At 51.9% G+C, this 23,908-nt stretch overlaps 1 protein-coding gene across 3 annotated transcripts in view; it reads left to right on the forward strand.

Annotated features, from left to right (window-relative positions):
• JDP2 (Jun dimerization protein 2) overlaps positions 1-23,560 on the forward strand; it is a 38,711-nt gene extending 15,151 nt beyond the window's left edge. For all 3 annotated transcript variants that reach the window (XM_060620318.3, XM_078448011.2, XM_060620319.3), the window contains exons 3-4: positions 15,719-15,823; positions 22,379-23,560. In XM_060620318.3, coding sequence (XP_060476301.1) covers positions 15,719-15,823; positions 22,379-22,564 — 291 coding nt within the window. In that variant the 3' untranslated portion in view covers positions 22,565-23,560. The remainder of the gene's footprint in view (positions 1-15,718; positions 15,824-22,378) is intronic.
• The last annotated feature ends 348 nt before the right edge of the window (positions 23,561-23,908 follow it).

Genomic DNA, 23,908 nt, shown 5'->3' on the forward strand with positions numbered 1-23,908 from the left:
CCCCAAACTTGGTTAATCATCAAAACCGCTTGGAAAACTTTTTATAAATACAGATTTCTAGACCCCACCCCCGGGGCCCATGCACTCAGAAACTATGAGGGTGGAGTCCAGGGAATCTGTATATTTCATAGGCTCAGAGATTCCTGGGCTGCATTTGGGAACCTGATTTTCACTGTTTAATACCTCTCTTCAAGCTCTGCCAATCCTCTTCAGGGAGAATTCCGAGGGCTTCACCTGGAGGAATCAGTGTGCACATCCCGTCACAGACTGCCTTTCTAGCACAGATTCCATGCTGACTGGGTCTGTGTCCTTGTCATCTTCAGAGCAGGAGAGGCTTAGGCATTTGTGACTTTCACACTGGTCATTTTCCAGCTTCTCCGGGGGCCCTAAAGAACATTTAGGGTTTTTCACCTTTGATGAACTGTGTTAAAAATTTTTTTTTTTACATTTATTTATTGTTGAGAGACAGAGTGAGACAAAGTGAGAGCAGGGGAGGGGCAGAGAGAGAGAGAGAGACACAGGATCGAAGCAGTCTCCAGGCTCTGAGCTGTCAGCACAGAGCCCGACGCGGGGCTCAAACCCACACACCATGAGATCATGACCTGAGCTGAAGTCGGACGCTCAACCAACTGAGCCACCCAGGAGCCCCTTCCTTTGATGAACTGTGAATTGGAGTCCATGGACTGTAGGGTGGTCCTGGAAGATGTGCTCATTCTCAGCCACGGGTGGTCGCCCCAGAGTTTGTTCACCAAAACGTTCGCCCATGTTTAGCCTGAGCATACAAAGTTGCCCCAAATCATCTGATGTGCTGGGTAAATGTTGGCGTAAGCATGCTTGTGTTTTTAGTGATTTAAAACATAAAGGCAGCCCACTGACATTTTTTAGCAAGCTTTGCATAATTGGTTTTTAATTTGTGACTCTTTGAAATAGCATTGGCCTTCTTCCCCCTGACTCAGACACTTTTTCTGTCTCATACTTGTTTGGCAGAGAGATCCAATCTGTCCCTTCTTGGAACAGAATCTCCCAGCTCATCTTTGAAAGACTGAGTTTCCACTTTAGTTCCGTCACTTTCTTAGTGCATTTTCAAAAGCTGTTAGCTTTTTTAAATTTCCTTTAATAGTTTAATTTGAGGGAGAGTGAGTGATCCCTAAAGGCAGCTCTAGGTGTATTTAACCTTGGCCCCCGTGTTACTGAGTCTTACTTGATGTGGTACCCCCAAGCCTTCACAAGCCTTGTGACACTCTTATTTAACATCATAGGCTGGTCACATCCACTGTCGTTCGAGGACAGGGCCCCTTAGGGACATGGTGGTGGGGACATGGCTGGATCTGTGTGTTCTTGGAAATCAGACACCTCTACAAAGTTCAGGGAGTCCTGTGCTGCCTTCTTAGATTCTCTGTCTTAAGATGGGGATAATATTCGTACCTCTTAGTGCTGATGGGATGGTTAAATGAACTAATGCAGGTAAAAGGTCTTGCATAATGCCTGGCACTCAGTGAGATACACAACAAATGTGAGACATGAATGTGGTTCACTTTTCCAACGTGACAGTTATTGAAGTTAGTTTTTACAGTTGATTCCAACACCGTTCCTTGGGCTTTCATTCCCTTGAGGGTATTTTGCCCGTGGAGGTAGTGGGTGGCCTGAATGTCTAGAGACCCCAGGTGTCAGGGGTGCAGGGCATCAACCTAGCATCCTAACCAGAGGGGGCATGTCTGGGGCCTGGGAAGAGCTCTGGACTGGGGTTCAAGCTCCTGGGTTCAAAATCTGGGTTCTTCTTCGCTCACTCCCACCATGACCTTGGACAAGTAAGTCAGCTATCTTTCTGAGCGTCAGTTTCCTCATCTATCAAAGGAGGAAACTGACACTCATCGAGTTGCATCATGAAGATTAAGTGAGGCACTGTGTAAAAAGATGACCTTGACTCCAGCATGATATGATGGTAAATTGCCTTTTCTAGGGGCTGAGTTTGTGTGTTGTGAATCACACTGCAAATTCTGACAGCATTGGCCTTTCCAGTGTGTTGTGCCTTTGATCTGGGTTTCAGGGAAGCCAGCAGACCTGTTTCTGGTTGTTCGTGCAGCCAAATTTTAGTTACCATTGCCCTTCAACCCTCTGTTTTCCCCTAAGCTGCTTTGTGTGACCCCTTATCTTGTTTCCTGTGGTGTTAAGGTCATTGCTAGATTCCTGTGAACCATCAGTTTTTTAGCAGCCATACAAAGTGGCCTCTTCTGTCAATGCTGGCCATCTCCCTTTGGTGTCCCCAGGTCACCGGCATGGACTCAGAGTTGGGAAACTGGGTCATCTCACTGGTGAGCTCTGCTGGCTGAGCCACTCTGGCACCAGCCAAGCCTCTCTCCTTTCTGTGCCCCAAGGCAGAAGACAACTTGACCTGATGTTGGAGCTCTGAGACCTGGGGCTTACAGGCAGATTCTGGCTGGCTGTAGAGGTGCTGGGAGTCAAGTTGCAGGCCTCGTCTGGGTTTAGCGACCCCTTGAGGCTGGGGCCCGTTGTGCTTTGCTCCATGGCTGTGGCTGCAGGGTTCCCCTTTGCTAAGCACAGTGCCTGTGCATGTTCTGGGTGGGAAGCTCCTGCAGAGTTTACTTCCATGGCCTCCTTCCTGTCCCTCCCCCAGCCAATAAAAAACTCGGGCTCTTTGGAAGCATGTGGCAAAGCAGGAGTGCTGCATTGGAACACTTTGGCTCTGAAGAGTTTACTAGACATTTAAGCTTCTGTTTCCTCCCTTGTGAAAATGAGGGAGACAGACCCCCTATCTCACACCATATACAAAAATTAACTCAAAATGGATCCAAAACTTAATATAAGAGCTAATATTATAAAACTCTTAGAAGAAAGCAGCTGATAATCTTCATGAGCAATGATTTCTTAGATAGGACACTAAAACCACAAGCCACAAAATAAAAAGTAGATAAATTTGACATCATCAAAATTAAAAACTTCTGTGCTTCAAAGGACACAAGTCAAAATACAGCCCATAGAATGACAGCAAATTTTTGCACATTATAGATCTGATAAGGGACTCATAGAATATGTAAAGAGCTATTACAAGTCAATAATAAAAATGGGCAATGCACATTTCTCCAGAGAAGATCTATGAATGGCTAAAAAGCATATGGAAAGATGCTCAGCATCAGTAGCCATCAAAGAAACGCAAATCAAAACCACTGAGATACCCACTAGGATGACTGTTATAGAAAAGAAAAATAATAAATATTGGTGACAATGTGGGGAAGTTGTAATCCTCATACACTCCTGGTGGAAATGTAAAATGGTGCAACCAGTTTAGAAACAGTCCTCCAAAGGCTAATTCCACTCCCAGATATATACCCAATAGAAAGAAGCACATGTCCATGCAAAAACTTGTACACGAATGCTCACAGCAGTATTATTCATAACATCTCAAAAGTGGAAACAACCCAAATGTCTATCGATTGATGAATGGGTAAATGAAATATGATATATGTATACAGTGGAATATTATTTGGCCATAAAAAGGAACGAAATGCTGATACTTGGCTACAACATGGATGAACCTTGAAAACATGTTTCATGGAAGAAGCCATTTACAAAGGAGGACATACTGCAGGATTCCATTGATATGAAATGTCTAGAAAAGGCAAATTCATAGAGACAGGAAGGAGAACCACTTCCCTGGTGACAGGGGCTAGGGCAGATGGGAGAGGTGGAGGGGTCCACTAAGGGGCGTGGGCTTTCTTTTGGAGGTAGTGAAAATGCTCTAAAATTTATTGTGGTGATAGTCGCACAACTTTGTGAATATACTAAAAGCCACTGAGTTGTGTACTTTAAGAGGGCGAATTGTCTGGTATGTGTGAATTTTATCTCAATAAAGCTGTTTTTAAAACGGGGAAGAATAATATCTACATCACATAAGTGTGGAGAGGATTCAAAGGCATAATCATGTAAGTCACCCGGCATGTATCAGGGCTCCAGAATTAGTAGCTATAGTGATTAAAACCCCCTTTTAAGCCAGAGGTAATGAAAAAGTCAGGATCTGGTTAGGGACATTTTCTCTTCTTTCCTTTTTATTGCTAGTGGCCATCCAGAAGCAATGAGAGCAATCTGGCAGGATTTTGTATGGAACTCAGGAGGAAATATGGAGTAATCCTGGCTACTCATTAGAGTCCTCTGGAGAGTGTTTAAAAAAATATTGATGTGCAGCCCAGAGATTCTGATTCAGCTGGTCTGGGTGGGGCCAGCAGGTGTTTCTAGCTTTTAGCCATTGGTTGAAACCTTTGATACCGTCTAAACTGGCCCAGGTCTTTGAAGGACTGAGGACATCTGGGTTCAGGATAGAAGACTTATGCGAGCAATGCACTTTATAGTTTGCAAACTGTGTTTGTAGACATTATCTCTTGATCTGTTTAATAACCATACAGGTAGGTGTTATGAATGCTACTAGTTGTGAGACAACTGAGGCTCAGAGAGGCTAAGTCATGTTTCAAGTATAATTTTATTCTGGTTTTTTTTTTTTTTTAAAGCAAGATCCACACACATGCTCCTACCTATTAGTTATCAAATATAACACCTTGGGGAGCACTTCCAGGGTGATGCCTATGGCCAGGTCAATCTATTTTGGGTAGACTTCAGAACAAAGCCTTTTCTGCTACTTTTCTTTAACTGATAGACATCCTGAGAGTGCAGGACAAGCTGATAAAATGTTATAGACATATGTACATATTCACACACACACACACACACACACACACACACACACCATTTGTAACTACTGTGTATGAGGAAAACACGAGATGGGAATAATTTGGATCCTGAGGCTGTCAGAAACTGTTCTCTATAACCTCTGAGTTAAAGGTTTAAACCAATCACAGCACACCTATGGCTCTAATAAGGCTGTGATACCATGGGAGCCCCTTAATAACGTACCACCTTTATCTGTTTAGTATATTGTGGTATCATTTGAACAATAGACTCCTGCTGCTGAAACCGATCTGAAATCCACTGGATTACTTTGGTGTATACCAAAGCGGGGTCTGCAGAGCAGTGGCAGCAGCATCTGGGAGCACCTTAGAAGTGCAAGGTCTTGGGTGTCACCCTGAGACTACTGAAGCGGATGCTGTAGAGGGCGGAGTCCAGAAATCTGGGATGTAACAATCCCTCCAGGGTATTCCGATGCTCTGTGCAAGTCTGGATGATCCGCAAAGTCCCTTCCAGCCCTGACTGGCAATGATTCTCTCTGAGAATACCTATGAGGGGTCTAAAACCACGTTTTTTCCCAAACCTATCTCAAACTTTCTGGAGGGAGCTGCATGCCATCAGCTATTAAGTAATGTGTGTGGTACTTGACTCTGTGTAAGGCAAGGTTGCAATCTGAGTCAGCAAACATTTCCAAACCAGTTATTTCCAGGTATTGAGATCCTCCCGGCTGCCAGCATTCACACCCTAAGGGACTTCCCAATTAATTAAGCTGCGGAGCTTGTCAATAGGCCGGTTCCTTTATAGTTTTTGAAGGGAGAATCAGATAAGCTATTCATCACCGTAGCTGGCTGGAGTTCTCAGCCGCCCTGGTCTGAGAACTTGGGTGGGGGGGAGCTCTCCACCTCCACCCCACCCCCACCCACACCTCCACCTGCCTGGGAGTTGCGAAGCCTTCCCTTCCCCATCTCTCAAATTTTATTGCTTCCATTTCATTACATAAATCACTCATGGTGAAACCCTTCCGTCCTCCAGGCCAGGTATCCCTGGCTGTGAATTCATCTGGCCGTGTCACCTGGGTGGGATTTTTATTAGTGGGAGTTCAGTACCCACGAAATAGAGGTCGCCGTTCTGCTCAGCGATTTGTCTGTTATCTGTGCCTTATGCCTGAAAGAAATTGGCTGAAATCTGTGTTTTAGCTGCACACCCGGCATACAGATTAAACTGAACTGCACTGGTGGAGAATAATTAAGCCAAAGACCTTGTTTTTCACCTTCATGATGAAAGACAAATGACTTTCAAGGCTTTAATAGGATGATGGCACTTGAAATGTTCTTCTGCTTTGGCCAACTCGGGACTTTTAGAACAGCCCTGTTCATGAATATTCTTTGCAACAACTGCATTTTCATTTAATTGTAGATAGTCATTTTGCAGGATCTCTTGTCTCTGTCTTTTGGTGTTTTGTTTTGTTTTGATTTTTTTTTCTTTTGCCCCAGTGTAATCAAGGCATATTACACTGCTATTGTTAAAGAATTATTAACTCTTTTTGAGAAAATTGATTTCCCTTCCCAGATATCTTCTTCTTCTTCCCAGTCTTTCAGAGGTGGGGAGAGCCTTGTGGGGGCCACTATTCCTCTCCCTTTCTCATCTTTTGAATCAAATGTCAATTGGGCAAGAAAATTGACTGATTGCCTAGTGGGAAACTAAACCTCACCAAACCATAAATATGAAACAGGCCTGAAATAGACATATTTCAACAAAAGCCATCATTCTTCAAATAGCTCTTCTCCAGCAAAAGGATTTCCCGGCAATCATCAGCCCTTTTCTCTTCAATGTTAGACTTTCCGTCCTGGCCAAGGTGATTTTTCCTACGTCTCCTGGCCTCGCTTTCGCAGTAACAGTGTTCACTCCTTCCTTAGCAGGACCGTACAGAAATGGGTGTCACCCTGCCCAGCCGGCTTTTTCAGGCTTTGTTCCAAACACAATGCTGTCTTTTCTTAGCAGTGGAAACGGCTGTTCTCCACTGCTTTCTGAGAGAATGGCCCTTCCCTATTCTGCTCATATAAACCAGCCCTATGCCTCAGCAGCCTATTGTTTTATGGGTTCTCTTAACGCAGGAAAAGGTTCTTACTGAGGACAGGGGGGCTGGGAGGGCCAAGGTCAGAGGAATGCTTTGTCTTGCTGAGATGTGTGGAGACAGAGAAGTTGGTTCAGATAGATTCCCCCCCTCCACCCGCCCTCCCCACCGCCCCCCCCCCCCACCCCGGGAGGTTCTGATGCCCGACAATGGCAACTGCATCAAGCTTTCAGTTCATAAAGAACATGTCCCCTGCTTCTAGAAGGTGTTCCAGGAAGCAGTGGTATTCGGATTGGTCCTGCCACCATCTGACCAGGGACCAAGGCCGACTTACTCCTCTTCTCTGAACTTGAGCTTCCTGGCCTGTGGATGCTGCAAGGTGCTGGGATCTCTACGTCTTCTCAGTTCTGGAACCTCAGGATGGGGCTTGGCTTACAGCCCTACCACTCCCCACCATTTCCAGTAGATGCTGAGTGCACTGAGCAATTGCCCACCCACCTGTGCCCCCAGTCACCAGAGCTGAGTGAATCATCTTGGCAGGTGAAGCCATTGCCTCTGGCAGCTGTTGTTCAGAGCCTTCACCCGTTGGTTGGCTGGGCTGGTGTGATGCTTTGAGTGAGCACGGCTTCCACTATGTGGGTTTGTTCATAGGGGAATGTGTTTGATCATACCCTGGCCTTGGGGGGCGTCTGGAGTGAAGTCCTGGTCCTCCACACCAGGCTGGGAGTCAGGAGTCTTGCCCAGGTCACCAGCTCTGTGGATCAGGCCTCCCTTTAGCACACATTTATTGAGCACTCCGGGTGGCTGCAAACTCGGCAAGGTACAGAACACACACAAAATCGCCAAGACACAGGGGTGCCCGGGTGGCTCAGTTGGTTAAGTGTCCGACTTCAGCTCAGGTCATGATCTCACGGTTCATGAGTTTGAGCCCGCATCAGGCTCTGGGCTGACAGCATGGAACCTGAAGCCTGCTTTGGATTCTGTGTCTCCCTCTCTCTCTGCCCTTGTGGTCTCTCTCTCTCTCTCAAAAATAAATAAACATTAAAAACAATTAAGAAAATCAACAAGACACAGATTTCTGCTCTCATGGAACTCCCAGTTTAGTGGAGGGGGCAGAAACTGAGGACAGAATACAGCAATACAGCACACAGTGGGGGCCATGATAAGCTCAGAGTTCTATGGGAGCCCAGAGCATAAGGGACACCTCCCCAGCCTGGAAGCGATGAGAACCACGGAGGCCTTCCTGTAGGTGGTGATGCTTGAGCTGAATGCAGAGGGTGAGAGCAAGCCAAGGAAACAGCAGGGGCAAAGGTATGTGGCCAAGTAAGTGTGGGATATGAGAGGCTCAGGGTTGCAGGAACATGGAGTGTAGGGTTGGATGGACGGGAGCAAAGACCACAACACATGGGGCCAAGTCACAGGCACCCTCGCGTGACACATGAAGGAGCTTGAGCTCTCTCCTGAAGGTAATGAGGAGTAAGTAACTGGATCAGATTTGTGTTTTAAAAAGATCCCTTCGATGGCTGAGATAGAGAATGGTCATGTAGGGTCAGGAGGTAGAAAGAAGCCTGGAATGGGGATGGCGAGTGGGGAGCAGATATCAGGAGGATTTAGGATGTAGAACTGGATGGCCTGAAGAGTCAAAATAAGAGATAAAGAGAAGGACAGGTTGGGGGAGGGCTGCGTGTCTAAGTCCAGTGAACGGGTGGTGCCAGCCTGGAGTGGAGAAGAGACAGGAAGTAGCCAGTTGAGGATAAAGACTTTGAAGGGCTGAGGGACATCCAGACTGAACATCCAGCTGGCAGCTAGATGTTTTGTCCTGATCATAAAGAACTGTTTGGCTTTCATATATAAATGGTAGTTGAAACCACATAGGTAGAGGAAAATGATAAACCATAGGCAGTACACATGGAGCGAGAAAAGCAGCAGGTCAAGGATAGGACCCCAGGAGACATTGGCCTGAAAGGGACAGGAAGAGGGTCCTGGGCAAGAGACAGAAAAGGAGAGGTCAGAGAAGTAGGAGGGGGACAGACGAGGTTAGTGCTGTTCATCCAGAGCATAGAAAACTCCAGAAAGAGGAAGTCAGGTGGAGCCCAAAGGCCCAGGGAGGCTGACTCAGCAGTGACCCAGGCCCTGCCCTCAAGTATGAGCCTGGGAGCAATCCACTTCCTTCCCAGGACTCGGTTTCCTCATGTGTAAAATCCAAGAGTTGGCCTAGGGGCTTCTCCTTTCTGGCTCTAAGAGTCTGTGAAGCGACTATTTCTGAAACTCCTTAAAAGGGAAAAGATGTCCTCCCCACAACCCCCTCCCTCTCCCCTCAATCAAGCCAACATTGCTCTTAGAAGGTTGGGTGAAAAGAAACCCAGGGATGTCAGAGCTAGACAGAACTTGGGGGAGAGTTTAGTCCAGCCCACTGTTGGAAGGCAGCATGATGTAATGGAGTCGAACCCCTGTCTGTTCTTGGCCTGGCGACTTCTGGCAGACACATCACCTTGTTTCCAAAACTGTAAAATGAAGCCCACCTTGCAAGGGCGTTTGAAGGTTAGTGAGAAGTAGGAGCTATTGTGTTTATCAAAGATGAGCCACAAGACGGGAGAGATGAATTGATTGGCCCACGGTCACAGAATAGGGCATCTAGGTGACTAGAACTAGGTGTCTGATGACCAACCCTGCCAGGGTCTGTCACTTGCTGGGGTCATAAATCAGCCGCCCATGGGCTGGTGCAGCCCACAGATGTGTGGCCCACGAAGTAGTGTCCTTTCCAAGGTGGAATTTGTTGCCAATGTTAAAAATTGGGAGATTTTACTTAAAACCCCGTATGTTCAGTTAGGCTTGAAAACTTGGAAGATTTGGCAATGCTGAGTCTGTGCCGCTCAAGTGAGGCCGGCTGGGGGGTCCCTTCTGCAGGCCACAGCCCCATCCAGCCCCCTTCCCTTGCTAACGTTACTTGCTTGGCCCCAGGAAGTGACTTGAGTTTGCAACTCGAGCCTTAGACTGACCATTTGGCTTGAATTTTGTCTTACAGCTCTGCCCACTGCTCACTGAAACTGCCCAAGTATTTCACAGCTGAGGTCCAGGCCATGGTTGTTTAGAGAGGGGGGGCTTGCCGGAGAAGACAGGGCTAGAGGGGGAACGGCTGCCAACAGCTCAGCCCTAGGGAGATGCTGATGGGGAAGGCCTGGCCCCTGCAGGGTGCATGGGGGCAGGAGGGGTGTTGGACAGAGGCCCCTGGGGTTTCCTCCTTCTTCCCCTTGGGGTTGTAGGCCTGGTCCGGCTGGCTTGTGGACGTCTCGCCCCTGGACTGCCCTACTTTGCTGATGCGTGGCTGGACAGGGGAGTGGTGTGGAACCGCAGCCCCGGGGCTCAGCGCAGCCGTGTTTATGTGGGGGAATGTCTGGTATGTTTGGTATTTGGGTGTTTACTTCCCAGGGTGCTCATGGGTCCCTGGTGTTGAAATGTGGCTCCTCCGTGCAGTGTGGCTCCTGGGGAGGGGGGGGCGGGGTGGGGACCCTGGTGGGCCTGGCCAGGGCTAGATTTTGAGGCTGCCAGGCCGCTGTTGCTCCGGGCCTGCTCATTGACAACTCGTGTGCCTTGAGGCACCCCCAGCCTGCCCTCCGGCCCAGGTCTCCTGTGCCAGATTCTGCCCTTGGGGGAGGCTGGGCGTGCCCCAAGCTTGCTTTCTGCCTCACCTGGGAAGGCGGGCCCAGGATCTGGCACTTACAGCACGCTTCCTATGTCCCAGGCTCGAGATTGGCACTTAGTCCTGTTACAGCCTTGTGCGGCAGGGCTCGGTGCCTTCCCCACGCAGGTGGGGAGCAGAGGCTCAGAGAGGCCAAGTGACTTGCCCAGGAGCACACAGTCGGTGCTCCTCTCAGACCACATAGGCCTCTTAGACCCCAAAGTGCGTGCTGACGACCCTGATGCCACGTGTCTCAGCTGAGCCTGGTTCTCTGCGTCCCTGCTTGTGTCCTTAGTGCAAGATAAAGCCTTTCAGACCTTCTCTGCTCTGGTGAGTGCTGGGGGTTTGTCCTGGGTTCCCTCCCCCAACTTCTGCCTGTCACCAGCTTTATTGCTCTTGCCTTTATATTGCTTTGTCCATGTAAGAGTGTCCGTAGTTTCAGTGCCTCAGGTTAACAAGTATCATTAGTCTTTCTCATCTTATCTCTTTGTGGGTCCCACAAGATATCTTGTTGGAAATGCTTGTGAAATATCAGAATTCAAAATCAAATCTGGGAGGAGGTTGCCACCATGTGAAAGCCACGCTGCCTGCAGGAGAGGTGTGGAGGAAGCCCCTCCCATAAACCAGTCAGCTTTTTTTTTTAAGCGTTTATTTATTTTTGAGAGAGAGAGAGAGAGAGAGAGAGAGTACATACACGTGATCAGGGGAGGGGCAGAGAAAGAGGGAGAGAGAGAATCCCAAGCAGGCTCTGCACTGTCAGTGCAGAGCCCGATGCGGGGCTCGATCCCACAAACCGTGAGATCATGACCTGAGCCAAAACCAAGAGTCAGATGCTTAACCGACTGAGCCACCCAGGCGCAACCCCCCCCCCCCCCCCGGCCCCCGTAAACCAGTCAGCTTTAATGTTACACATTCAGTGTTACTTGGGCAATAAATTGTTTTTATTTTAAAAGACCTGAATAGGGAAAAACAACACGGTCATTGTCGTCAGAGTCAGAAGCTTCTGTTGCTACTTACAATCCCATCACCAGGCCAGAGCTGAAAGGACAGGGGGCGTATTACCATATGTGTGTGGGCACACATAGACCAGCAGCCCTTCAAAGAGCAGGAGGCTCTTGGGCCCTGGGGCCAAAAGGCCCGGATTTCAAGCTGCCACTGACCTTCTGCACAGCCTTGATATCTTTAGTTTTGTCATGTGTAAAAGTGGGGAGGGTAATAGGACTGTCCTCGGCTCACTGAAGCCATTTAACCTGCTGAGACCCCTAGTCCAGAGGACTGGATACGTACCAAGACGAACCACCTCTGTTTGCTCAAGCTCTTTGTGAGACACGGGCATCTTTCAGTTGCAAGAGGCAGAAACCTTCTCAAACTCCCTCCAGGCCAGAGGAAGAATTTTTCAGGATAGACTCAGGGGTATGCATCACAGACTCAAGGCGCAGGAATCCTAGGCCCCTCCAGTGGTGGAATCAGGAGGATTGAGATAGTTTCTTCCCGGTGTGTGCTTTCAGTCTGTTCACTTGGCCTGTCTTAACCACTGACCTCTGTTCATGCCTCTGGGTGTTTCTCTCTCTAATGGCGCCGCCTCTCTGTCTCTCTCCACCCATCTTTGTCTCTCTCTGCTCTCTCTTTCTTCTCTGTCTCCGCTTCACCTTCTCAGCCTGGAGCTCCCTCTGTTTTTCAGGGCCTGGACCAGGGTGAGGTGAGCCAGACGCCCAGCGCACAGCATTTAAGGAGGCAGTCGGTCTTGGGTGCCGACCCTGCCCCTGCGTGAGCTCTGGAGTGAGTGTCTCCTTAGGTGCGTGTCCTGGGCACCTCACTGACGGCACCCTGGCCCAGGCCCTGCTTTTCTCTCTGTCTGCCATTCCTTCTTTTTGTCTCTCTGACTCCCCTCCGTAGCTGAGGGTTTGTTTCCTTCCCGCCGCACCGTCTTTGGTTTCTTCTGCCCATCTGCAAGCATCGCAGCCTGATTGCTCCTCTTCTCTGGACACGTGGCTGAGGCCGCTGGTCCCTCAGTCCAGCGGTCCAAGCTCAGTGAATACAGCCCCTCCTGGTCAGCCGTTCGCACCTGCTCCAGTCAGCTGTGGCCGGGGGCTCACAAGCAGGGCCTTGGGAACGGGCCATCTGAGGAGGGACTGCTCGACCGGAGGCCCCCCTTGGCCATGAGCCCCCTAGCCTGTCCCTCCAATGTGAAGTGTGGCACAGGGCTCCCCCTCCCTCCCCACCCCAGTGCACGGCCAGCTTTGCCCCAGAGCTTCCTGGGAACTGGGGGAAAACAGAGCCAGAGCTATGTTTGAGAGCAGGCCTTCATCTCATGGGTCTTTAAATGTATTGGGCGTCAAGCAGCCTCCTCCTCAAACATTCTTGTTCTTCCAACTGCGTCTGCAGCAACAAATCATCATGCCCCATATTGGGGTTCCGGTTTTAGACGTCCCCGCTGTGTGTGGCGACAACACTCTGCCGTCTCACCCCCTCATGGCCAAATGTTTTAGAGACTCGGGAACGTCAAGGAGCGGGGGCAGCAGCCTTGGGACTGTGGTGAGAGAAGGAACTGGAGGAGGCTAGTGGCGGGGGGTGGGGGTGGGGGCCCGGAGGTGTCCCAGGCAGGGGACACAGAGCGCCCAGGCCTGGGCCACAGTTGGCCTGTGGGGATGAGAGGGCTGAGGGGCACTGCCCAGCCCCCCTCTTTTTTCTGGCGGGACTCCAGCAGCTGGTTTCCAGAACTCCTCAGGCGGCTCTTACGTGGCGGCAGGAGGATTTGGGGAACATGTAGCACAGTGTCACTGGGGAAGGTGTGGTAATGGGGCTTTGGGGCCATTTCTTGCCTTATTGGGAGATGTCAGCTGAGGTGGAGCGTGGGGGCAGGAGAGGCCTGGGGACGGGCGTGGAGGCCGCTGATGGCTGTGGAACTTTAGGGGGTGTTTAGGCTTCAGTGCACAGCCTGGAGTGTGTCCGTGCCTGTTCGGGATTCCTGCGGACCTGCCACAGCCACCGGGGGGCCTGCCCCCGGCCACGACTCTGTCTTTGGTCATTGTGCTTCTGGGCAAGACAGGATGCAACCCCCACGCTTTGCTGGGCTCCTGCAGACAGACAGAAGAGACCATCCCTGGCAGCAAAGGCCCCTTATTGGCACTGGGGAAAAGCTTATGCAGAGGCAAACATAGGCAATAGCTTGCTTTTATAATCACAGAATCCAAGCCTGTGCCACCTTTCCCTGGAATCGTTTATTTCACTCATTCATGTGGCTGACATTTGCTGAGCCCCCTATTAAGTGCTATCCAGGTGTTGGGGATGCTCGGGTCCCCCATCCTTCAGCAGGGAACACAGATACCTGCATACACAGAGAACTATGATGGGATACGATAGAGACCCTGAAAGCAGAGGACTCAAAGTCCTGTAGCAGCACAGGAAAAGCAGCCGATTCTGTCTGGGGAGTCAAAAGTGCCTTCCTGGAGGAGGTGACATTTGCTCTCGAAGGTTGAATAAGAGTCTCCCAAGGAGGAGAGGAAGGTTATCTCAGGAGGGCCCAGCTGGCTTGGAGAAGGGGGAGATATGTGGGGAGAAGGCGATGGCTGGAGGGGACGGATAAGGCTGGACAGGGGGGCTGGAAAGCCCCCAGCACGGCCATCGGCCTGGCCCAGTTGAGCCTCTTCGCATCCGCAGCCGGATGGTGCAGCTTCCGTTTGCCCGAGGCTTTGTGCAGGGCTGGGGCAGGGAGCTGGGTCTCGGAGGACAGAGGTGGCGTCTCCCAGGAAACGGCTGCTCTGCCAGAAGCCGGGGTTGCTCCGGGCCCCGCGAGCCCGGCAGTGCCCAGGTTGCACACATCACCTTGGCAGTTTGTGGGCAAACCCTCCTGGCCGAGGGGAGATTGCACTGCCGGCCACTTCCTCCAGTTCCTTCCCTCTGCCTGTCGTCACGGTTACCTCGGCCCTGGTGGGGGTGAGGTTGAGGTTGGGTGGAATCAATTTTGTCCAGGTTTCTATTTTCCCAGATACGGGTCAGCCAGAGGTGCTGTCACTTCTGGTTCTATTTCAAGGGAGGCCAAGGGGCCGGGAGGTGCTTGGGTGTGGCTGTGTTGACAAGCTGCCTCTCCAGCCAGCCTCCCAGGAGGGGTGGGGCAGGTCAGGGAGAAACTCAGAGGTGGTGGAGAAGGAGAAGGTTGTATTACCAGGACCTGTGCCGATGGCCGTGGGTGCTGGTCTCCGGCCAGGCCCTCGGTCCTAAGCTCCTAGAGCATGCTGGGAGTGCACAGAGAGGGTGTTTATTTTCCTGGCCTGGAGCCCTCTCAGCTGAGACCTTGTTCCAGGCCTCAGGCTGCCAGATTCACCCCCACTGGCTCAAGAAGTGAGAGAGTTGGCAAGGCCAGGGCAATCCAATGACTTCTCTAGTGGCCTCTGACTCCAGGCTGTCCCCCGGCCCAGCTGGTCCTGTGTGTCCTCCGGATTCTCCTGGTAGCTAACAGACAGCAAGAGGCACCACCGCGAAGTGATCCTGCTGGGGTCAGGGCTGGTGGGCAGTGAGTTTCTCCCTTCCCACTTAATGGGCCCTATTTTATGCGTGGTGAATTTTCTAATGTATCCTGGGGGAGAAGCAAGCAAACCCGGAGACTCGGGAGGCCCCTCTGCTTGTGTCCGTGCAGGGCACTTGGGGGAGCCCTGGCATCCTGGGATACAGGGGGGGTATCGTGGGGGACAACCTGCATAAGCAGCGAAAAGGACCAAACCCGGGTGAGGAGAGATAGGGGGGCGAGGGGGGGGGCTGTTTACTAGCACCAGGAGGTAGATCAGAGCGTCTGGAAGGACCAAGAGGCAGGGCGAAGGTACCTCGGGGAGGCGGAAGTGTGTGGGGGTAGAATGTGAAATCTATGTCCATGCCCAAGGCATTTTTTAAAGGAGTGCCTGGGAACCACTGGCCTGGAAAATAGTGCCCAGAAGGCTTGGGCTGGGCAAGAGAACGGGGCCGTCACCACCCGCTGGGTGTCACCTCCGTGTGAATAGACTTGCCGGGCTTGGTGCCTCCTGAACTCTGGCAGAACCCAGGCGGCCCGGCCCTCCTGGGACACCGACCCCTCCCAGGTTTGCCCACCTGCTCTAAGAGGATCCGTGGGCTGGCTGGGAAGCGTTTCCGACCCACCAGCAGGGAAGCCAGTGGGCTGGCAGACAGGGATAGCTCCCTCACTGCGGGGGACATTGTCCATCTGCCGTCTGTGTCAGGAGGAAAGCGGTGCTCCAGGCCCGCCTGGATGTCTAATCCGCGGCTCTGTGCCCTCACAGCTAGATGAAGAAGAGGAGCGAAGGAAAAGGCGCCGGGAGAAGAACAAAGTGGCGGCAGCCCGATGCCGGAACAAGAAGAAGGAGCGGACGGAGTTCCTGCAGCGGGTGAGCAGGGCAGCTGGCCAGGGCGGGGCACCTGTCTCGTCCTTCCGAGCGGGCTTGTGCACTCGTGGGCCGGGAGACGTGTGTCGTCACCAAAGCCCACGGAATCAGTGTGTGCCTGCTGGCCGTCTGCCCAAGCAGCCGCAACCCCCTGTTCTGGCCTGCCTTCCATCCAGTGCCCTTTCCCTGAACCAAGATAACCAAGGGCAGCCGGGAGCGGGTCCGGCCCACCCAGATATCCCTGACTGCCAGAGAAGGTGGGAGGAGCCAGCTCCCCTCTACCAGGTCAGACGCTGGTGCTTATTGGCCCAGATGGCCCAGGACTGCGAAGCGGTCCCCGCTTCAAAGGCCTGGTGGCTGCCAAAGTTGTCTAGGGTGGATGCTAACGACGTAGGTGACGGCACCATGCCCCGCGTGTGAGCGGTGGACAGAGGCTCTTCCAGCCCTGCGTCCCATCTGGCTGGCCTCAGCCCCACTGAACACGACCCCCGAGCTGCTGCCTCCAGGGACCAGAGGTCAGCTCTGCACCCAAAGGCCAGCAGAGCCTACCCCCCACCCCCACCCCCGCCCTCAGAGCCCGTCCCCGACCTTCCATTTGGAAGGTGCCAAGCAGGGTGTTTGTTCTTTCTCCCCTGAGTCCCATCTCTTAGGCCTTTGCTGCTTCTCAAAAATGGTAGATGGCAGTGAAGGGACATGACCAGAAAGCTAATCAGTCCAAGCTGGTAGTCTCCAGCCTCCGCATTCTGGATCACTTGTTCATTACTAAATGATAACTGTAACCATATATAACGATAATAATACCGTGGGCCCCATTCTGTTCTATAGCATGCAACAGTTAACGGCGTTGCTAACATTTGTAAAGTTGGGCAGTGTGTGGACTGCTGTATGTTATCTCTGTGTTGGCACGATAACTGTATGAGGTAGGTACCCTCATTATTTTCTTTCTACAGATGGGGAAACTAAGGCATGGTGAGGTTAAGTTACTTGCCCAGGGCCCTCAGCAACTAAGTGGTAGAGCTGAGATTCCAGCCCGAGGCTAACTTCAAAGCATTTGTTCTTTTTTTTTTTTTTTTTTTTTTAACGTTTTTATTTATTTTTGAGACAGAGAGAGACAGAGCATGAACAGGGGAGGGTCAGCGAGAGGGAGACCCAGAATCCGAAACAGGCTCCAGGCTCCGAGCTGTCAGCACAGAGCCCGACGCGGGGCTCGAACTCACGGACCGCGAGATCATGACCTGAGCCGAAGTCGGCCACTTAACCGACCGAGCCACCCAGGCTCCCCTCAAAGCATTTGTTCTTAACACTGCTCTATGCTAGCTCCAGTTCATTTGTTCGTTCAGTCATTCACTTGTTCATTCATTTGTTCATTCTTTCACTCGTCGATTTGTTGACAAGCATTTTCATGCAGGTACTAAATGCCCAGCACTGTGCTAGGAGCACTGGGGGACACACAGGAAGGAGCAGACACAGTCTCTCTGGTGGGAGCTGAAGACTAGCTAACTCGGCCCTGGTTTTCTCTGATGCCGGGGTATATATGGGTCTCTTCTCATGCTTGCAGCAGGCAGAGAGAAAATCTGGGGTCACAGGTGTAGACAGTGTGGGGCTGTGTGTCCACCTGGGGGCTCTGATCGTCTAAGGCAGGGGGATGGCCATTCCAGGTGGGAGTCAGACTCCTAGAGCTGAGAGCCTCCTCGGAAGAGACGGTAGACCGACACTGGGCTGTAAGTTTTCAAGGAGTTTCTAAGACACGGGTCTCACACGGGCATTTAAGATGGATGGCGTGTCCCACACCTCATTTCCAGCCCAGAGTGCCTGCAGTGCTGGGTGAGGCATGGCAGGGAACAGACAAGTTCCCTGCCTTCAAGGGATTGTCAGCCAGTTAGCAGGCAAGATATATGCCCAGCGAACACACACCGCGGCAGTGAAAGTGCCAAATGAATGGTGCTAGCTGCTCGTCACATTCCAGAAACATTTGCTGAGCACCAACTGTATGCAGGATTGCCACATGCCTCATTTAATCTTATAACATTTCAGGGAGATAAACATCGGCTAGCCCCATTTTATTTATTTTTTATTTTTATTTTTAACATTTCTTTATTATTGAGAGACAGAAAGAGACAGAGCATGAGCATGGGAAGGGCAGAGAGAGAGGGAGACACAGAGTCCAAAGCAGGCTCCAGGCCCCGAGCTGTCAGCACAGAGCCCGACGCGGGGCTCGAACTCACGAACCGTGAGATCATGACCTGAGCCGAAGTCGGACGCTCAACCGACTGAGCCCCCCGGGTGCCCCGTCTACCCCCATTTTAGAGACTGACCTATATCTCAGAAGAGGTCAAGTTATCTGTCCAAGGTCACACTGCCAACAAGTAGTAGAGCGGGGATTTATTCATTCCTTTGACCATCCATCCTTCCATCCATCCATCTGTCCATCCATCCATCCATCCATCCCATAAGTGTTTAGTGAGTACCCGCTGCACAGCAGGCAGGAGGACAGCAGATAGAAAATGGGGAATGGTAATGCACCCTGTGCCTTATGTTGGGCAAGCCTGGTGTGAGAGCACACTGAGAGGCCCTATCCTAGTCTAGGCTGAGGGAAGACTGCTCATTGAGACAGAGGAGTAGGAGCTAACCAGATGGACAGGGTGGAGGGGTTAGCAGGAACAGGGCAAGCAAAGGCCAGAGGCAAGAGGTGTTTAAGGATGTGATTAAGGAACTGAAAAGAATGTCAGTGTGGCTGGAGTTTAGAGTACATGGGGGAGAATGGACAGGCAGGCAGACCCCAGGTCCTAGCCATGTAAGCTGATCCTGATCGGGGCAGCGGGAAGACCGGTTATATGGCTGTCATGCTGTCCCTGGTGGCCTCGGGGTCTAGGAGGGGGGTTTAGGCAGCTCAGTCTGGACTCAGGCCCAGTCTCCCTCTCCACCCGTGCTCCTCTCTTCCCCTCTGGCCTTGGTAACAGAGGTTTAGGACATGGATGCAGATAGCTGTGTTGATAGCCAGTGCCCACAGACGTGAAGGGCTCCCTTATAATTTATTTTTGAACAGGTAACATATTTATAAGGCTCAGAGGTACAAAAGGATATGTGTGTGTACACACACACACACACACACGTATATATGATGTAAAAAGTCACTCTCCCATCCTTGACCCCTGGACATCTAGATGCACCCTGGGAGACTCTTAGAGCATCTCCGAGTTCACCTGCCTGGACCAGCCGAGTTCCTGAGGCAGCCAGGGCTACCTCAGCAGCTCCTCTCTCTGCAGTCAGGAGCAGCGTCCCTATGCTTCTCCCTTCTGTAACGCCGGCCTCTGTACCTGCCGCACCTGCCGTGCCTAATGCCGGTTCATTCTCTGGGCTTTGGTAGCAGGAAGCCCATCTCACACTCCCATGGCACTCTGCACTCTTCATGGCCATTCCCTCCTTGATGGTCACAAGGAGATGGTGACCCTGGAGGGGAGGCGAAGCAGCCCCCACTCCCCTGACGAGGATTCTGAGACTCAGAGGGATGAACGTTTGCTCAAGATTCTGCAGCAGCTGAGGCAGGACTAGAACCCAGGGCTTCCTCTACTGCCCAGCACGCTGTTCAGGTTGCCCAGGCTCAGGGACATGGGGAATATGGTTCACAGTGACATAGCTAAAGTGGCAGAGGTAGGATTTTAGTTCAGACAGGCCTTTTGGGCTCTGAAGAGGCCATCAGCCTTCTTCCCAATACTTACAAAAAACATTGGGAAATAGAACTCTATTTTAAGTGTATTAGGGTAACTTTTTTTTTTAATTGTTGAGAGAGAGAGAGAGAGAGAGAGAGCGCGCAAGTGAGCACAGCGGGGGGAGGGGCAGAGAGAGAAGGAGACACAGAATCTGAAGCAGGCTCCGGGCTCCCAGCTGTCAGCACAGAGCCTGACGCGGGGCTCGAACTCACAAACCACACGATCATGACTTGAGCCGAAGTCGGACACTTCACTGACTGAGCCACCCAGGCGCCCCTAGGGTAACTTTTTTAAAGATAAAATCAGAGAATCTTTTTTTTTTTATGTTTTTATTTTATTTTTGAAAGAGAGAGACAGAGTGTGAGTGGGGGACCCGTAGAGAGAGAGGGAGACAGAACCTGAAGTAGGCTCCAAGCTTTGAGCTGTCAGCGCAGAGCCTGACGTGGGGCTTGAACTCACAGACTGCGAGATCATGACCTGAGCCAAAGGGATGCCTGACCGACTGAGCCCCCCAGGCACCCCTAAAATCAGAGAATCTTAATGCTTAAAGTCCTCTAGGCCAATCATATTCTCTGGGAAGAGACTGAGGCCTTGAGAAAGGAATTGAGTTGGCCAAGGTCACACAGCCAGGATGAAATACCAGGACACCCAGCCCCTCGCCCTGTATTTTTTCTCCCGCCTTTGGTCAGCCTAGTGGAAGAGACAGAATGTTCACTCTCTTGCAATCTATTGGGAAACAACGAATGGTTTCATTTTCTCTAGGGCAATAAATATCTACCAGAAGGCAAAACTATAAACAAAAATGCAAGCAGAGTTATTCACTTCATAATTAACATGTGAAGATCCTAGCCCACATTTCTCAATTAATTAGCAAAACAGATCAGGTTAACTGCTGTTATAAAACCACAGACAACTTCTATGATCATGGTTCTTCTGAAGTCAACTTCTACTTACACGATAAATAAACATGTAGCACCACCCAAGAAAACAGAAAGAAATAAAACTAAAAAGCAGTCACTTACCTTCTGACAGCCAGCCGGTCCGAGTGCAGGATATTCCATGATATACTTTAACATTTTAATAACTTTTTAAAATGTCTATCATTTTGGAGGGGGGGGGGGGCGGCGGTACGAGCAGGGGAGGGGCAGAGAGAGAGGGAGAGAAAGAATCCCAGGCAGGCTCCTCCCTGTCAGAGCAGAGCCCAACGCGGGGCTTGAACTCCTGACCTGTGAGACCGTGACCTGAGCTGAAATCGAGTCAGGTGCTTAACTGAGCCACCCATTCCTATGATGAATGAGTGTGAATCCACACACCTCCTTGGGTCCAAACCACCATAGCTGCTTTTTAATGTTTTCCCCCAGAGCGCTTTTTTCCTTTTTGGGGGGCCGTTCTCCTTCAGTGAGGAGTCTGGTCCCGAGGACCAGTGTCTGGTCCCAAGGACTGCCCATCTTAGCAGTTCTGAGCTCCCCAGGCACTCGTGCTGTTACCCCCGAGACAGACCAAGTGGCAGTTCAGTCGGGCCAGCCGGTATGAGGAGGACGGCGGCCTGGGGTGCCTCCCCGCAGGAGGCTGCCCAGCCTGGCCCCGCCGGCGGAGGGGCAAGCCCACAGACCCAAGCCAGTGTCACCCAGCTCCTTTGTCACATGCGCGATTGCAACCGCAGCTTGTTCTTGGCCTGGTACGGGTTGCCCAACCGCGGCCCTGTTGACATTTTGTCTAGAGAGTTCTTGTTGCGGGGCCGCCCTGGGCATTGCAAGAGGTTTAGGAGCATACCTAGCCTCTACCCACTAGACACCGTAGCACCCACCCTCCCCGGGGGGGGACAACCAAAACTGTCTCCGAACGCTGTCAAATGTCTCCTGGCAGGCGAAATCGCTCTGAGTCGAGAGCCACTGGGTCCGAAACTTTGCTGGCCCTTGAGTAAATCCCAACTCTAGACCGGGTTGTAAGTTCTCAGACACAGTCTGGCGAAGCCTTCCTGTCTTACCGCTTTGACCCCTAAGCCCTGAATTGGTCTGCTCATCGCCTATCCATCCACACTCTGAACCCACAACCCCGCCCCCCCCCCCACACTGCCCTCCCCAAGAGAGAATCACCAGCATTCGTTCCTTCTTTTCCCTGGAGTCTCTCCAACTGAGCTGGAAGTTCATTGGGAATCTCACTTGAGGTCTACTGGAAACTTTATTTTGGATCCAGAAGGGTGACAGTTGATCGCCTCCCAGTGGGCAAAGCTTCTAGATAACAGGGGATAACGAAGAGGCTGTTTCAATGATTATGGACTGATAGGAAGTACTCGTCTGGGGAGGAATGACATGAGCACGCTGGGCTTAGTGATCCCGCAGGCCAGCATAGCCCCAATGTACATTTACACATCACATATCAAAGCGCTTTGCCGCTGCACTGCCAGCCGCGGGCCCCCTCCCACCCCCTGTGGACCCTGCGTGCACCTGCTCTAGTTCCACTGGGTCCCTATTCCTCTCCCACCCTTTGTTTCCTGGGCAAGAGCCCGGAGGCAGGAGAGTGTTGGCATATTTGAGCGACTACAAGGAAGTCGCCGTGGCTGGAGTGGATTGAGTGAGAGGAGGGAGGTGGGACATGAGCCAGGCTGGCCCCAGAATATAACCTGGGTCCTTCCCGCTTTGACACAGGCCAGTGTCACAGGGGTGACGGCCACTGCTGCAGAAAGTCAGGGACCCTGGGGGCTCAATAGCAGGTCCTGTGCCTCTTCCAGTGGGAGGCTGGCAGGCAGAAAACAGGCAAATTCCAGCTGGGAGTGCCTTGTACCTCCCCAGAGGCAGTGCCGGTCCCCAGTGAGAGCTTACAGCCCTGTCCCTGTTTTTGTGCACAGGAATCTGAGCGGCTGGAACTCATGAATGCGGAGCTGAAGACCCAGATCGAGGAGCTGAAGCAGGAGCGACAGCAGCTCATTCTGATGCTGAACCGGCATCGCCCCACCTGCATCGTCCGGACGGACAGCGTCAAGACCCCCGAATCAGAAGGGAACCCGCTGTTGGAGCAGCTAGAGAAGAAGTGACCATGGGCTGGGAGAAGGAAGAGGCGGAAGAGGAGGAGGAGGAGGAGGAGGAGGAGGAGGAGGAGGAGGAGGATTTGGGAGGAGGGGGGAGGACGAGGGGTCCCAGAGGGCCCTTCCTTGCTGCATGACAAACTTTACAATGAGGCTCAGCACAGCCAGCGCTGGCCGGGCTTTTTTGTGAAACTCACATCAGCCACACAAGGGGAAGAACGGGCTGACGAAACCTAGAAGGACCAAGCGCTGAGACCAAAGTAGACCCACGGTGGGGCTGTCCTGCCTGGGGCCCAGCTGGAAGGAGGCAGGACAGAGGCCCCCGGCCAGAGAGATACCCAACCAAATGGCCTCTCCGCCAGGGCACCCACCGAGGGACCTCGGAGCAGCCAGGAAAAGCCATGAGTTGCAAACAAACATGCGGCTGGGGATGGAACTGAGTGGGACCACAGCCTGCCTGCCCCCAGCCCTGCCCCCCCTGACCCTGATGCGAGGCTGGAGCGGGCGCCACATGGGGCCCAGCCGTACCTGCCCCCGTGGGTCCAGCGCGGCCTTGCCCGGGAGCGGCAGCCGGGGCGCGCCCTCAACGGCCCCGCTGGAGTCTGCTGTGGGCACGAGGCGCGGGCGCCCTTCCAAAGCACATACTCACTGAATGTTTACAGACTGGCTGTCCTGGCAGGGCTTTTCAACTGCACATGTTTTTTTATACTTTCTTTTTTTTTTTTTTTTTTTTTTTTAATATTTTTTACAAAAAAAAAAAGATTTTATACAAGCAATATATATATGGATTTCTATAATCACTCGATGTGATATAGTATAAATATGCTATGGTTTGTTTGTTACGAACAGATATCCAGCAGTTATGGCCGTCGTGTGTAACTCCTAAGTACTGTAGTAGTCTCTGGGTGTCGGGGTGGCAGGGGCGGGCATGGGGTGCGTTTCCATCCTGGTAAATCCTTCACAGTACTCAGTCCTGTATCGCTCAGTAAACGTTACTCTTACTTACTCAGCCGCCTCTTGTGGTGTCTGCCCAGGGAATGGGGTGCGAGGCCCGCTCGGCGGGCCTCCCGCTGTGCGGTGTCCGAGGATGTTTCGCGCATCGGCTGGCGGCTCTTGGTTTTCACGACAGCCCTCCCAGGTGAGTGTTTATATGCCCATTTTACAGATGAGGAAGTTCAGGCTCGAGGGGTTCAAGAAGTCCGCGGTACTCCCTTCGTTCATTCACTCACTCCCCAAGTGGATTGAGTGCCCGTCCTGCGTGGGCCAGGCGCTCCACAAGGCGCCGAGTGGTCACCAGGCATAAAACAAATCTAGGTAGGCCCTGTGTTCGTGGAGCTAACAGTTGTGCTAAAT

The sequence above is a fragment of the Panthera onca genome, chromosome B3 (assembly GCF_046562875.1).
Source record: "Panthera onca isolate mPanOnc1 chromosome B3, mPanOnc1 haplotype 2, whole genome shotgun sequence".
NCBI lineage: Eukaryota > Metazoa > Chordata > Mammalia > Carnivora > Felidae > Panthera > Panthera onca.